We start from the raw sequence: 15,357 nt of genomic DNA, 5'->3' as shown, positions 1-15,357 counted from the left end.
CCCCGGGCGCATCGCTACCACCGAAGCAAAGCGTTCTCTCTGACCAACTCAACAGGCACTGGCCTCCCACCTGCACGGAACATCCACCTCCATCTTCTAGGCCGACACCGCTTTCCTCCTCGCAAATGCCGTCCTTCAGCCCTTCCCCGCGACCCTCTCAGACATCTTCGGCCGCCGTATTTCGCTTCCCTCGTGCCTACTGCTCTTCACAATTGGCAAGGTACTACGCCGTATCTCCAACGCCATCACCGAGTTGGTCGTTGGATGAACGGTTCGCGGCGTCGGTGGAGGCGGTATCGTTGTTTTGACGCTTGTGATATTGACGGATATCGTGTCTCTTCGTCAACCACCGAAATATAACACATTGATATCTCTTGCCTATGTTCTCCTTACAATTACAGGACCGTTAATCGGCGGTCTTGTTGTACAACATATGACGTGGCGGTGGATTTTTGATCTTAATTTTCCATGTTGTGGTTTTGGACTTGCGTTGATTTCCTTCAGCGTTCGTTTAAATACCGAAAACGTTTCGCTCAAACACAAGATATCTCGGGTCGATTGGCTTGGCGGCGCACGTTCGGTCAGAGGCATAACGTGCTTTCTGCTTGCTATTACCTGGGGTGGTGTGCAATTCTCCTGGAGAAGTTTGCGAACCATGGTGCCACGTGCTCTGGGTGCAGTGGGGATGTTGGCAGCGCTTTCATGGGAAGTTTGGGCCCCCCTTTTAAGGCTGGGATTATCAACAGCAGGTCCGCTGTCTTGACGTACGCCTGTGCGTTGCTACAGGGCTTATTGGTGAGTTAGACTCTGCCGCTTCGTCCATACTCTTTCCACTGATCTGGCCCAATAAGCTTTATTGGGCAATTTACTACGTCCCATCTCACTTTGAGGCAGTAAAGGGCTACTCACCCACCACCACTGGCCTCGCCCTTTTCGCACTTTCCATAACAGTGTTTCTACCCACATTATAGTCGGCCTTCTCATGACGAGAATAGGGAGATTCAGATTGGCGCTGTGGGCCGATTGGCTACTCCTTGTTTTGTCTAATGGACTTCTCATTACTCTTTGATGAAAACACTTCGGTCCCTGCATGGATTTGTCTCTTGATCGTCTCTTGATCGTACTTAGAATAGCACATGGTGCTGTTCTTTCACCTTTGATTTTCGGTACTCAGGCCATGGCCAGAACCGAAGACGTGGCGTACGCTGCAGCAATGTGTGCATATCTGAGAATTCTGTGATACGTCATGGCTGTAGCGATTGGCGGCACAGCTTTTCAGAACACACTGGCCTTGCACTTGAGGGACGCTGGACCCCTGGCCTCGATTGCTCGTAATGCGGAGGGCTACGTGGCAGTGCTTGAGAAATTGCCGAAGGCCTCTTCGGACTATAAGCAGTTGATGCAAGCATACAGCTCCGCTTTCAAAATGATCTGGGAAATCATGACTGCCTTCGCGGCTCTAGGATTGCTCCTAAGTTAAGGTGTCGCCCACTGTTTGCTAGATCGAAAGTATGAATCAAGACACAAATCAAACCGTAAGCAGAAACTCGAAGACTCGGAGACCTCAAAGCAACCTACTGCCCAACAATAACAAATGCTATCATCTCCCAAGTATACTAGCGATCTCCAAAGCAGACGAGATTACTGACAAAATTGCGCCAACCCTTGCGATTAGGCTGCTCCTGCTTTGTTATTTCAGGCTCCTGCAACATATCCACGATTTTACCGGTTTCGGTTCCGCCTAACTCTGACCGAATGGTTTCTAGCGGTGAGGGGTACAGCTGATCATCCTCTTGTAGACCGGTGCCTTCACGTCCAAACACCAGAGGCCTCGCTTGCGCGCCGTGCTCGATCAGCAAAGACGTTGCTTGCGACCATGGCTCAAGATTCTCCGTGTCTCGTAGGTCGTCTTTATATCTGAGAAAGAAGGATCAGAAAATGGCCCCAGACTGTAAGATGACCGAAGGATTCATTGGGATTGGCTCCTTGCTTTAACAGGAGAATCAACAGCTCGGCATCCGGGATGGTTCTCGTGTTGATCTCTCCGTTTAAATCTGGACGCAAAGCGTAATCTAGCAGCGGACGTCCTTGCTGCGTCTACCAGTCGGGGATTCTCGGAGAATTTTTCTATAGCATAAAGTCGGAAACCCAGCCGGAATACGAAAGAAAGGAATGTATTCCTCCATTTTTTCCGAGGTATCCACCAGTCCGCCGCACTGCCTTCGGCGGGAATGTAATCCGTCCACCAATAATCTGGAGAAAGCGTCAAGAACCTTTCAAACAAAGATCTCGCGGATTGATCAAGCTCGTCAAGCAATGCAGTCGGAGCCTTGTTTGTATGGAGTTCAACTTCCCGAGCATGGGTGAGAAAAGAATATAATAGCATTTTGAACAACTCTGCATCATTTCTTGCGTCTTTCAGGAATTAAACTTGGGTAAGTAGTGACTTGCAAAAGATCAGATTGACATCGAACGCTTCGTATCTAGAGATTCCCAAGATGTGCCGCAGGTTATCACTTCGGAGATAATCCCTAATAGTTCCGTGCAAGAAGTCTACCCGACGACTGAAAATGAGACGGTTGCCGGGTACCTGATGAACTTCAAAAAGCCCTTTGCAGCAGCTATTGAGGCATCGTTCAATAGATGCGTATCTGTCAGAAATCTGAACTCAGGCTCAGATATCACCTCGACACTAGCCCAGGTTGCCCAATCCAGTTCTTCCCCGTGGGCGAAGGAGTATGTCATGAGTGACGTTGTATGCTCTTTTGCTTTCAGGGCTGTCTGGAATAGCTGATCTGCTTGCTCAAAGTAGAACTTATCCAGCGTACCCATCGTGTGCGCAAAGTAGTGTTCAAGATCACTGGGTATCTGTTTGAGCCTCCTCTGCAAGTCACCGACTCCATCCTCATTCCGAAGGCCCTCCAAGCGATCTCGTACGACCAGAAAAACACAGAGGAATACCCCGTCTGCCTTGTCGACGATATCGAAACAAGCTCAGCGCAGCCAATATGATTCCTGCTCTTGAGCTTCACGAATCGTGGATTATCCACCAATTCGGCTTGAACATAATTATTGATGTCTTTGTAAGGCAACTGCTGAAGGCGTAGACACGGACCAGCCTGGAAGACATCCTCAAAAACGAGCCAAGGGCGGCTCGAGCCACGGACCTTGACATTTGGCGAATCCGAAATTTAATTGAAGAAGGTCGATGCGAGCTGCGTCATCTCCTTCAAACTCATCGAACCCATCAACAAAGAAGCATATTTGTGCAGAACATTGTGCCGTCTGAATTAGATTATGGAAAACATCCAGTAATTCCTTGTTTGTCCACGGCGCAAGGCTCAATGCTCCTAAATTGTATGACTGCCAGCCCCAGGGATTGACTGCTTCTATCAGCTCTGGGGCTTGTGTTAAGATGTCGACAAGCAGAGACTGAAGCAGGCCTGTCTGTGACTTCTGCATCTCAGTCCCATGAATCCAAAAAGAAACAGCCCGCGATGGCCAATTTTCTGGCCAGCGCAGTGTCGTAGGAGATGTTTGGTACGACAATCACCGTACAGGTACCTCATGAGGGTTGATTTGCCTGGCCCAGAGGCATGGTTTTCGAAAGCCCAGTTGAAGGTTGCTCTGAATGTGCTCTCGCGATCGTTGCATGACGTTCATGGAATTGCGGGAAATCTAAGCTGTGTACATAAGATTTTTGATCCTTTGATACTTGTCATCGCTTGCTGTCTCTGGAAGTTTCCCCGAACCCCTCATCACCTCACCCTGATATTTGACTTGCCACTCTTCTAAGAATTCGTGTCTTGCTGATCTTGGGGCTTTGTCTAGGATTGCCGACAAGTGGATGATCTGTCCCAAGGCCTTTCTTTTCATTCACGTATAGCGTCAAGTATCCTTCTTTCCAAGCATTTGTTGTCCCTCTTCAACTCGTGTGTCTCCAACGACTGGTGGTTACTACGAGGAAAATTGATACAGTCATCGATCGATTATCACAAGTAGGAGGTGGAGAACGAGATCTTCTCGAGCTAATCAAAGTCTCCCCAGAGTCTCTTCAATATTTCCTTTGCCTCATTGCGCCTTCAATGCCTGACGAAAGCTCTTCCATTTTCGGTCAGGATTTGAGCACCTGAGGCGATCGAGAGCCGTTGCTAATCCAATAGCAATTGCTTCGCATTTCTGAGCAACAAGCTGAAGGACTTTCTCGTCTTTTGAAAGCTGAAGTGCTCCCTTCTCGTCTGGTTGCTCCGCTGCTGTTTTGAGAGCAATCCGTGGACCCCGTAGACCTTTGTTCAGACGGGCAAAGTTGTCGGTAATGGCTTGGAGCTCGGTGTTCTCTGGCAGAATTCCTTCGCTGCTTTTGCAGTACTCATTGCCTTTCGAGATCACTTCGGCAGCAAAATCAACAACATTGATCACAGATTTTGCAAGGCTGAGCGCAGCCAGAGCTTGGAGGACCATGCTGCCAGACACCTTTTTGGGGGTTCAATGCGTATTGGCTAGATTAATGAATGAGTCCAGCACCATTTGATCAGGACAAGAGAAGACAAGAGCAATCATCGGAGGTAGACGGGACATGTCTCCCAAAGATGATGGGAGCTCGTGTGATCCCGTCTGTCAGCCCGACTATCCCACACGTTAGCAAGGCTACGGGTTGATCATGTTGAAACCCTGACTTTCCCTTTGGGGGTTAGCTTCGATTAGATCAGAAGATATCACTTTATCCGCTTCACTCACTGCGCAACACTTCTTTACTTCCTCGTCGCAATCGCAAAGCCTGTGTGTACGGCGACGTAGTTATCTTACACATGATTAGCTGCCCAATCCGAAAGTTGAAAATCAACATGGGCTTTGGAGCCTTGTGCTTAGAACATGTAAAGTGATAAAATTTTCAAAGAAATCCAAAATCCGAGAATTAAGTGAAAGTGAACAATGGAATGACTGTTTACTTTACGGGTGCAATGAGTCAATTCAGAAATGCAGGTAATCGCTGAATTTTAAGCCATTGAAACCGTAAGATTCGACCTAGTTAACGAGCTCTACATTCTACTTCTGACATCTGCCATGCAACTCTCCAGTAATTTCCTCAACCCTCCCAACTTCGTGGCTCAATGTCATGCCGTCGGTGGTGCATTGCCTTGAGGAGCTTGAACACATCTACGACAAACACAACCTCAAGCTCAAGACCAATGCCTGCATCACCCTCTCTTCTCCCAAATCTTCCGATTATGCTTTTCCCTCCAACGGCCAAGATTTAGATGCTTTCATCACTTCTGGCACATGGATAGTGGGAGCGAACCGGTTACGTCTTCATGTTGAGCTTCTCTTTGATGATATAGTAGTATCGGGCTCTAGTTTGTACCAAGCTACCGAGAATATTGGGGCTGTGATTTGCAACGCGGAGGTGCTGTGATGCTACCATACCTTGAGGTGGATGACTGATTGTGCTACATAGCTCTGGTCACAGCTCTGCCTTGACGCTTCTCTTACTATAAATGATTCGAATAAACTTTTCATCTCCTTGTCAGCTCAGTCATCTAGCGATGCAGATATCCGACCCCCAAAATGTATCCCATCTGCGTACCTAGATTCCATCGGCATGACGTTCCATTTCTCCACCTGCAGACGGACTAGGGATGCTTCGAGGGCTCACGTTGCCGTGTCTGGAAGTGGTATTCAGCACACTTCCGCGTCTACAAACCCTATCCATGAACACCTTGACCGCCGCTACTACTCTCCGTTATCATCACCGGGAGGGACCCAAGGCGTTCTTGGCACCCTAACGTACGGGCATGCTCCGTGGATTTCGGGCTCTTCATCGGTCGGCACCTCGCCAGTGAGCTCTCAAGGCAGTGTCTCATCCAATATGCACAGTACATCTTCACTCGACACTCTAACGACATGCCATAGGTACGCCATTCAGGAAGTCAAATTTGAGATCCTGGTCCAATTGATGGATTCTTCGCTACGGAGAATGATGAGTGACTACAGACCGGTCAGACCCGGAGGTGTTATCGTTTCAAGCGATGCTGGCTGCCCGAAACTTGCTGCCATATCCCCTGCTTTGTTCAGCCCCGGTTATGTCAAGGTACAGTCCACCATTGAATTGCATGACGTTGCTGATGGTCTGATACCAGGCGGTTTCGCAGCGTACCGGGTTACTTCCCACGATAGCACGTACTGTGTGTCGGGTCTATCGCCGCACAAACTCCAGCTGCTTGAGACACAAGCTTAGGCGATTACAAGAATTATCTCTTAGTAGCTATTTGGATCATGGCTCAACCGAGGACTCCGACTCAAGTAGCGCCATATTCTCATCTGTTGTTGAAGCGCGGCTATGGTTTTTGACGCGGAGCAAGCTGATTGATGCTTTGGCTTGCAGGAGCTTGAAGTCATTGAGCACTTCCGGTACAACGGATTTTGGATTGCACGAGATGCTAGATGAATCATTGGACGATGCGGGAGATGTAATGCTGGACGGGGATGAGGCCCCAATCTTCGACGCATATGGCGATGCAATGGAGCTTGATGAGGCCAATCATTTGGACCTATTTCGGGAGCACTCTCTAGGTGGGATTGACGACGAGGAAGAGGAACACTTGGACGACGACCTTCTCTGGAAACATTCCCGGGATGAGGTTGCGTGTGACGGGGTGGAAACCCTGGACAACAATACCGCCTCTTATGTGCATGATGAGTCCAATGCCAAGCTCTGCGGGGCATTTGCATTCGGGTCTGGGGACGATGTGGTATGCTGAGATTCAAGATTGAGCACGGAACGGGTCAAAGGCACTTCAGATATGGCTCACCCTAGCTGATGTATTCAAGATTATCTCAAATTCAGACGGGTCGGTAGAGCAAAAAAGGAACTCTTTGGGAGGACAATTTCGGCTCGAGCCTGTCTGTTCCCTGAGTTCTATCCATGGTCCATGAGTAATCCATTCAGCCCCCGTCGACGTATAACTTTTCATCAAGTATCCATCTCCCAACTCCTTCTGTCACCAACTTCAACAATGCCAATTCATCCCTTCGCGCACTTGACTCCCTCACCTTCGTAGAGCTGACAATTTCTTCACCCTCTTTCCTCCCCTCTACCAATTCAATCCTCCCCGCCCACTCCCTTTTACCATCTTTACCTTCCATTTCCCCTCTTTGCAGCTTCGTCATATACTCATCCTGCTCGTCTCTTCCTCCCCATGCATCACCAGTCCTCCTCGTAACTCTGACTCGGTGTTTCTCGAAAAGCTCCTCCAATGGCGCTAAAGTGTGATCGGGGGGATAATATTTGATATCCAACAATCTAACAAGCGTGTCAAACCCCGTCAGATGAACCTGCTCAACAGGCTTCTTGCCTCCCTCATCATCGATGGGAGAGTAATCCCCACATTCCTCAATCACCCTTGCTTTGTCCACGAAGCGAGCTTTCTTCGTGACACCTACATCGACCACAACACCTTCACGACCGCCATCTGCTCTCATCTCCTTTACCATTTCCTCTGCGAAGATACTCATCATGGCAAGCCTCTGCTCGAACGCCGCCGGCTTCGGCGCCTTATCCGCATTTTGCGTCGCGAGAAGCAGTAAGAGCCTTTTCGGCTCGGCTTTCGACCCGTCATGCAACAAAGCAGACGTGCATATGCGGAGATGGGCGCGCGTGGGCGGATTGAAAGAGGAATCGAGAACGTAGAGTGTCTTCGGTGCGCTTGAGTGTTTTGGAGGGGCGTTGGGCAGAGTGCGGAGGATTTCTATGGTTTGTGGCGAGGAGGCAAAAGCTTGGAGGGAACGCTGGATGGCGCGGAGGTCACGCATTTCATGCAGGTTGTGGTGCGGGGAAGACATGCTTTGGGGGTGGAGATGGATGGTGAGGAGCCGTCTCCGGTGAGTCGAAGAGAATGTCGCTGCGTCATCGATTCCAAAAATTGCTTTTCAGCGCAGCTCAATATTTTTGCCTGCGTCATTGTTGTTACTATATTTTGAATAGAAGCTATACAAATCGCTGATTCTCGGCTGCAGCCAGGAGCGAATCCACGTTATCTTCACCTTGCCACCGTCTTTGTCCAAGCGAGGGTGGAAAAGCGCAATCTGATTCTGAAACCGCTAGCTCATCGGTGACTGATTGCTATCCTGCTCTTCCTTATTACTCGGCCAATTCTACCGGTTTGAGACTGCAAAATTAATTTCACGGAAGAATTTGAGACTGCAAAAGCCGCAGCATTCAGCAGGGCACCATTTTCCAGATCCAAGGCCATCTGCGGATGACACACCGCTCTTCCATCCACATGTCTATGAGCCTTCGTCTCATCGCAGTGCGAGCCCAGCACAATGCCTAGGGTCCTGAAATTAAAGTCGGCGGATATACCCTGGCCTCACTGGCCTCAGATACCTGGGATAAGAGTGTTGTGACAGGCTTGGCGTTGGCGCAGGCGCAGTCACTGCATTGAGCATACCGTTCACAAGCAAATGATCAGGGAGAGCTGGTCAGCAGGACTTGGAACCTCCTGGCATGAAGAGAAGAGGCCATCAGCTTCAGCCTGCAAAGCGCTCGAATTAAAAGGTAGCGACAACGCTGAAGCTTTCAAGAGATCATTTACGACAGGAAGACGATTTTCAATACCTTGCATGCTAACTAAACCAATGCTCCAATCAAACGTTGGATATGTGTCAAGCTAATGCAGGCACCCTCAATCTCAAGGCCATGCTGGAAATCCGATTTGTTCCTGCGTTTGTACCCCTGTTCCAGGGCGAATAACCCCGGTCAACCGTCAGGGCTATGGTCCTCCTGAACTTAATTTTATCTCCCCTCAATTTCTCTTGCTGCTTGCTCTCTTCTCTTCAAAGACTTCAACTCTTTCTCACCATATTCCTTTCTTTCGCTGTCGTTTGGGTTCTTCGTCGCTCTTTTTGCAGTCTCTAGTCACTCATTTGCGAATTGATTTCGCACCACGCTCCTTCAGCCCTGACGATTTGAGTCAAGAGAATACAAGAAATAGAAAGCATTCAGCCCCGAATTTTCCAGATATCCCTTCGAGAAACATCTGCAGTCAGAGGATCACAATCTGAATAAAAATTCTATCAATCACAAACGGCCTACATCTTCGAAGATGTTCAGCAGGCTTGCCGTTGTGTGCCTTTTCGCGTTGGTCGTTGTGGCTCAAGCCGGGCATGAGAAACACCATTCTCATAGCCATAAGAATGGGACACTCACGCACAACCCCTTCCACGTTTATGACCACAAGCCTTCAGGCCATCACGGGCCTTCTGGCTCTGCCGGTTACCCTGCTGAGGCAGGAATCAGCAGCGGTGTTGCTCCTTATCCTACAGGTACCGGCGGGTCGTCTCCTCTCAGCACTGGCGCCTCTCCTCGTCTCCTCACCACTGGCGCAGTGCCCACCTATACGACCACTGTGATAGTGACCAAACTGACTACCTACTGCCCTGGGCCCACCAGCCTCACGCAGAACGGCAAGACATACATTGTCACCAAGGTATATAATCAATGACTTTACCGTACCCTGCCCTTGCTAACAATTTTAGGAAACGACCCTCACCATTAATGACTGTCCCTGCACGTCCACCTATACGACCACTGGCTTTCCCACTCCATCTCAATCTGGAGACACTACCTTAACCTACGTTATCGGCACAGGTTCATCGACCACTACCGTAGTTACCACCATCCACCACACGTCTTACAAGACCAACTACAACGTAAGCACACTCCCTTCAATTCAATATCAAGAAATGCAACTAAAATTCGATACTCCAGACTGTGTACACGTCTGCAGGTCAACCTGGCGAGGGCGGTGAGAATGGTGCGAGTGGTCCTCCCGTAGGTTACCAAACGGTCCGTCACACGATACAGTCCACCATTTACGTCTCTGCTGTGCCTACTGCTGGTAGCGGGCCTGGCACCCCTGGTGAGGGAGGCGCTACTGGTTCGGCCTGTGCAGTTCCTGTCACTGTCACCGTCACCGGGCCTGAGGAAACCGTCACTGTGGTAAATTTACTCCAGCTATCACGTCTACAAGCCTCTCATCGCTGACACATCTAAGACTGCTACTTCTACTCCTGGCTCCGGCCCATTCCCATCTTCTGTAGTTGTTGGATCGCCGGCCCCCTCCGCTCCGGTTTCATCCAGTGCCCCCTACGGCATGAACAACGGTACTCAGCCCACAGGGACTGGCGCGTCCACTGGCTTCCTAACGAAACCCTCCGCCAGCTTCACTCTCAAACCCTCTTCAGGCATCGCGCCGTCTTCCGGTGTCACGTCCGCCTCTACCGTACCCTCCTCAGGCATCGCGCCGTCTTCTAGTGTCGCGACCCCCTCTGGTACAGCACCCTCCTCAAGCAGCACCGTTTGGCCGGCGGTGATGGCTACGGCAGAAGTGCACGCCTACAATTGAAGCGCAACGCAAGGATCTGGCAATCCAGCGTTTAGATCATTTGAGAAAGCATCTGAATCCACACTTTGTTGCTTTCAGTTCTTGTATTTACATTCTTGATATCCGTTTAGCATCTGCAAAGACAAGCATGCAAAACATTCACACTCAACTTAGTCTGATACCACATATCTCGCTGCCGAGTTTACATGTCGAAACGTTTCCTGTTCATTCGGCCTGCTGTGAGATGTAGAGTCTCTGGCAGGCTCCAATCGTTCACTCCGGACATGCCTATTTGAATTGCTCTTTTAAATTGGTCTCTGGGGCAACGCCACCAAGATTCCACCTTAATCTAGCCATCGTAGAGCCCGCCAGCCCATGTAGTAAGACCTCGGAAAGACGATCTCTTTATTGAAGTTATGAGGTATGCGATTGAGGCACCAGGAGGCTCATATGGAGGGGATGTTGCCAAGAGATATCGGTGAATCTAAGCGCCGACTTTCCGGCTTCATCGACTTACTACCAGCCTCCTCCATTCTTACAAAGCATTGCATCTTTCGGCGTCGATAAGTCTTTTGTGTTTTCTGTATAGCGACTTACGATCGTGTTAAGTTGGGGTCTTGTGATCCTTGCGCTAGACTGTATCTCGTTCTTGCGCTTCATTTCGTCACTCGTTGTTACTTGGGTCTCGTGCCAGCCGCAAACGGCCAACGTCCGCTTTCTTTCTGACAGAGAGCTCAGCAGCGCGATAGACTGGACATACTGCTCTCCCCATCTCACACTATAACGCCTGATTTGCGGGTGTGCCTTTTAACGAAATCGCAAAGACCAGTCATCATGCGCGACAACTCATACTCGTCAGATTTGGGAGGCGAGGATCCGGATTCGACTCACCACACGATATCAGAGGAAGTGCAAGATTCTATCATGTCTTCCGACGGCGAAACAACTGGCATTTATAGCCCGCCTCCCCGCATAGCATCTCGAATCTATAAATCTACCTTGACCCGCCGAAAATCATCAGCAGCATCATCTCGACTGAATTCCATGTCCTCGCACCACTCCAGTCGTTCCACGCGATCTGCTCACGGCGGCCCTCAGAGTACTCATATTGCCCAACATCTCCGACGTGCTTCTATAATGGAGAGCCGTAAAGCCAAAGCAGCAGACAGAAATGCACATGCTGAGAAGGTCAGGCTACGAGCAGCCATGAACAAAGCAGCTCCACGTACTACTACGAATAGCGAAGAGCGTGCCATTGCCGCGCAACAAGCAAGAGAACGATACCTTGCTCAGGTCAAGGCCAGTTGCGCCGAAGAAGTCAAGCGATCAAAACGGGTGGCTGAAGAACAGCGAGAGAAAAGGGCTGCTGAACATCTCAAGCTCAAAGAGGATATGGAAGAAAGGCATGCGGAAGCCGAGAAGAGAAAAGCTTTCCTACAACAAAGTCAGCGGCGTACAAGGATGACTAGTTTGCCGTCTGTGGAGGAGAAAAAGGTCGTTGCATACGTATGGAAACCGAAGAACCATGACCAAGCGGCACGAATCATACAGCGCGCCTGGCAAAATCGGCAGCGTAAACTTACGATACAAGAATTTCTGCGACTTGGTTTGACCGTTGATGCGGTTCAGAAAACAAGTTTTGAAGATGTTGGAGTACTCTTAAATCAGGAAAACGTACTCTCCTGCACGACGAAGATGCTGAAGCTTTGCGGACTCAAGGATATGGGAGATGATGATGCGGCCGAGAAGGCGGCTGTTCGAACCTTTTTAAGCACGTTTCTGATCCTTGGCCATCCAGCTCAAGTGCTGAGCAAAGAAGGCGAGCAAGAACAAGATCTCGTGAACAAAGCGAAGGATCTTCTTCTTCATTTCGATCGTATCATCGACGACTCGTCAGGTCCGAGCCATCCAGTCCTATCGGCTCAGCTAGCCGAGCTCTCAGAAGCATACACTTCTTTTCAAGCAGCCTTTGCTGCTTGGAAAGCACATGATTCGTCCTATTTGGTGTCAAACATGCTTGCTCAATTTGTTGAGCTTGATGCTATATGGCAAACAGTCAAAGACGACAAGGACGGCGAGGTAGCGGCAGATTATAGAGAAGGCATCCAGCATAACCAGACTTTGGTGCTTGTCCGGCTCAAAAGACTCGCGGGTCCAGAAAATGCTATGAAGATGATTAAGCACGCAATTCGAGCAAGCAGAAAGACAAGATCAACCAAAAGCCCTGCTCCTGACAACAAACCAAGAGCCGCGCCGGTTGACCAAGCTTCGACCGAGTCTGTTATGCCAGAAGTATCCGTTCCAAGGCCGGCGGAATCTCCATTCACAGCTGCAAAAGGAAAGGATCCTGCGAAACAGAAACTCGAGTCTTCAACGCTGTTGCCTGACAACCGACACATACTGCATGAGCTCGCGATCAACAAAGAGTTCAAAGTCGATCTACAGCCACGTATTGACCTGCGGGACAGTCTTATCGATGATGTATCAAGAAGCATGCAACAAGGCCTCGATGCTGCAGAGGGAGAGATCTGGGTCCCTGCCATAGCGAAGGTGATATATGAGAAACTCCTCCGTTTGTTGACACCGGGAAACTCACTTCATGTTTTGATCTCCGAAACACTCGACCCTGCAATGGTCGCGAATCAAGTTAAGAATGGGGCTTTTTCGTACGATAAATTCTTCTCCTTCATGAACACCATCCTGCCAAAGTTGTGTGCACCTGTTCGAGACTCCGATGTTAAGGACCTCGCAGAGAATCCAAGCCACGATCCTATCAAACAGCTGGCTAGACTCTATTATGTTATCGACTTACTCTTGCTCGATCACATGAACTTTATGCTGCAGAGATTGGGACCAACGCTTATCAATGGATCTGTTGACTATGAGAAAAATTGTTTCCTAACAAGGCTGGAGGATCAGTTTCCTGTAAAGACACTAAGATGGTGGAGAGCCGCAGTGGCCAAGACGAGAGAAGAGCCATTGAGACGAACAGTGGAGGGCATTTCAAGCCCAGCAGCCAGGGTTACAGCTGATAGGATATACATGTATGGACTTGTTGATCTTGCCATCACAACGAACAAACTCGAAGATGCAGAAATCCCCGAAACCCTTGAGCTCGACACTCAGCGTCTGGCACGCATTCGCTCAGATACTCTCCGCTTGATCACAGTATCATCTATCCTTCTCACTGCAAAGAATCTCCTCAGACGCGACGTACGGTCCCTCTGGAAACTTGAGAGCCAGCGGATGTGGGATTTGCCATTTTCGTCATCGCCGGCGGCATTCGTCGCTATCGTTGAATCTCGCTACGCCCTCCCACCGACTACCAGACAGCAACTCACCGGTACAATAGCGCGCCTGCTCACAGACGCTCGAGCAGGACAAGTAAGTCACCCTGTCATGAAAGTGCTCTTGAAGAAAATCTATGCCCACGTTCTCGCTCGACTCGCGGCATCGAGTGCAGAAGAACGCATTCGGACGAGTACTACTGCTAGTGAGGTCTTAGGATCGAGCGGGATGCCGGAGTCCGTGGCAAAGATCGGCGACATAGTACAAGAGCTGGGCAGGGTGGCAGATGTGGATCGGGAAGCTCATGGCAAATGGTACGATGAGGTTGCCAAAACAGCTACCGAGGAGTCTAATGAGTGAGGGAAACGAATCGTGTATCTGGTGTACATTCAAAGCAAGGAAGTGTTGCATTAAGAAGCTCTAGAGTCTTCGGTATTGGTTCTCCGGCTTGGAATGTCTCAGGATGGTAAATGTAGCGATGGTGCTTTAGGTGTTTGGCTTGGGGCTTTGGCTTTGGTCGCATGGCTTCGGGTGGTACACGGTACACATCAAGCCCCTTGTTTTTAGGAAAGATACCAGCACGGCTCTCTTTTGAAAGGCATTGTATTCTAGTTTAATTCAATCTTTCAAAACTGACCTCCGTCATCATAGACTCACTCCACACATGTCCTAGCTCTTCGGCCTCAGAAATGCTACCCAGACCTACCTTCCTCGGCCCGGGTCTCAGCACCAGCGACCTGGCAGTTCCGTTCGAACATCCAGCAACCCAGCGCCTTGTGCTCAACTCTGCCCTGAGGCGGGTGGGGCTCCCGGGTGCATTGCGCCGCTCCCTTGCGTGTAGTCGTGTACTCTTCCGGGCTGACGGTATCGGATTCCTCGTCGCCATGGTTCTCCGTGCCGGTACAGCGGTGGATCGTTGCTTCGACTGGTCTTCGCTGATCGATTACGGCGGAGCGGCGGCGGCTCTGACGGTCGGACGCACTCACTCACTCACTCGTTGAAGAGGCCAGACTTTGATTGTTCGGGTACCACCGAAAGGAAGACGCACCACGTACGTCAATCTTGGAGCTGGCGCGTTGGAACGGCGGTTCCTGGCGTAAGGGATGGAATATTGGCGATGAGTTGAATCAGTCGTTTCTGGGAGAAGTCACGGCATTGTCGCTTCGGATGGAGAGGCCGAGTTGGATGGCGAGCGCACGGCCTGTGCTGCTGGGAGGTCGGGTCACGGATGACGGAGTTTGTTTTGTTTATTGAGAGGTTTTCATGAAGGGAGGCGGGGGGGCGGATGATATTAAAGGCACAGGACAACACAGGAACTTGAGTACCTGGCCGACCCAGTTTTTGCCGGCGCCATGGGAGGAGCACTTACCTCAACGTAGAGAAGAATCAACCGAGTCACGGGCTGTGTTCTTTCCGGGAACTGTAATGAAAGCCGTTCGTCCAAATTTTGCATTATAGTCTTACGGCTATTTTCACATCGTCAAAAGATACGAAAGTGAACACTGCCTAAGATCATGAGGCCCAAATGGCCCATTCACAGCCAGTAAAAGAATCGTATAGGAAAGGTGGAGAGCACGCTAGAGTCGGATCGGCCACAGCCGTTTTACGCACCCTCGGGCCGCTGGGTCGGGCGAAAATAGTGCGATCCTATTGGCTTATTGGGTAGAAGTGCTCTATTTCATAAGCA

General features: G+C 50.0%; 6 protein-coding genes across 6 annotated transcripts; 3 read left to right on the top strand and 3 right to left on the bottom strand.

Moving 5' to 3' along the window:
* Positions 1 to 1,616: 1,616 nt before the first annotated feature.
* HO133_010591 (uncharacterized protein) lies at positions 1,617 to 3,462 on the bottom strand (the record flags this gene model as incomplete). Its single annotated transcript, XM_037301443.1, has 3 exons — positions 1,617 to 1,917; positions 2,591 to 2,993; positions 3,168 to 3,462. The coding sequence occupies 3 exons, from the start codon at positions 3,460 to 3,462 to the stop codon at positions 1,617 to 1,619; spliced, it is 999 nt and encodes a 332-aa protein (XP_037153077.1).
* Positions 3,463 to 3,678: 216 nt separating this feature from the next.
* HO133_010590 (uncharacterized protein) lies at positions 3,679 to 4,461 on the bottom strand (the record flags this gene model as incomplete). The annotated part of the gene is made up of 2 exons (XM_037301442.1): positions 3,679 to 3,868; positions 4,130 to 4,461. The coding sequence occupies 2 exons, from the start codon at positions 4,459 to 4,461 to the stop codon at positions 3,679 to 3,681; spliced, it is 522 nt and encodes a 173-aa protein (XP_037153076.1).
* Positions 4,462 to 5,599: 1,138 nt separating this feature from the next.
* On the top strand, positions 5,600 to 6,758 carry HO133_010589 (uncharacterized protein; the record flags this gene model as incomplete). The annotated part of the gene is made up of 2 exons (XM_037301441.1): positions 5,600 to 6,177; positions 6,236 to 6,758. 2 exons carry the CDS (start codon positions 5,600 to 5,602, stop codon positions 6,756 to 6,758), a joined length of 1,101 nt encoding a protein of 366 aa, XP_037153075.1.
* A 184-nt stretch (positions 6,759 to 6,942) lies between these two features.
* Positions 6,943 to 7,839, bottom strand: HO133_010588 (uncharacterized protein; the record flags this gene model as incomplete). The annotated part of the gene is made up of 1 exon (XM_037301440.1): positions 6,943 to 7,839. The coding sequence occupies one exon, from the start codon at positions 7,837 to 7,839 to the stop codon at positions 6,943 to 6,945; it is 897 nt and encodes a 298-aa protein (XP_037153074.1).
* A 1,262-nt stretch (positions 7,840 to 9,101) lies between these two features.
* Positions 9,102 to 10,403, top strand: HO133_010587 (uncharacterized protein; the record flags this gene model as incomplete). Its single annotated transcript, XM_037301439.1, has 4 exons — positions 9,102 to 9,485; positions 9,535 to 9,708; positions 9,767 to 9,997; positions 10,053 to 10,403. The coding sequence occupies 4 exons, from the start codon at positions 9,102 to 9,104 to the stop codon at positions 10,401 to 10,403; spliced, it is 1,140 nt and encodes a 379-aa protein (XP_037153073.1).
* An 813-nt stretch (positions 10,404 to 11,216) lies between these two features.
* Positions 11,217 to 14,030, top strand: HO133_010586 (uncharacterized protein; the record flags this gene model as incomplete). The annotated part of the gene is made up of 1 exon (XM_037301438.1): positions 11,217 to 14,030. One exon carries the CDS (start codon positions 11,217 to 11,219, stop codon positions 14,028 to 14,030), a length of 2,814 nt encoding a protein of 937 aa, XP_037153072.1.
* Positions 14,031 to 15,357: the final 1,327 nt, after the last annotated feature.

This window comes from Letharia lupina (genome assembly GCF_014066315.1).
Source record: "Letharia lupina isolate WasteWater1 chromosome Unknown contig_9, whole genome shotgun sequence".
NCBI lineage: Eukaryota > Fungi > Ascomycota > Lecanoromycetes > Lecanorales > Parmeliaceae > Letharia > Letharia lupina.
This window is presented reverse-complemented; position numbering and strand designations above follow the sequence as displayed.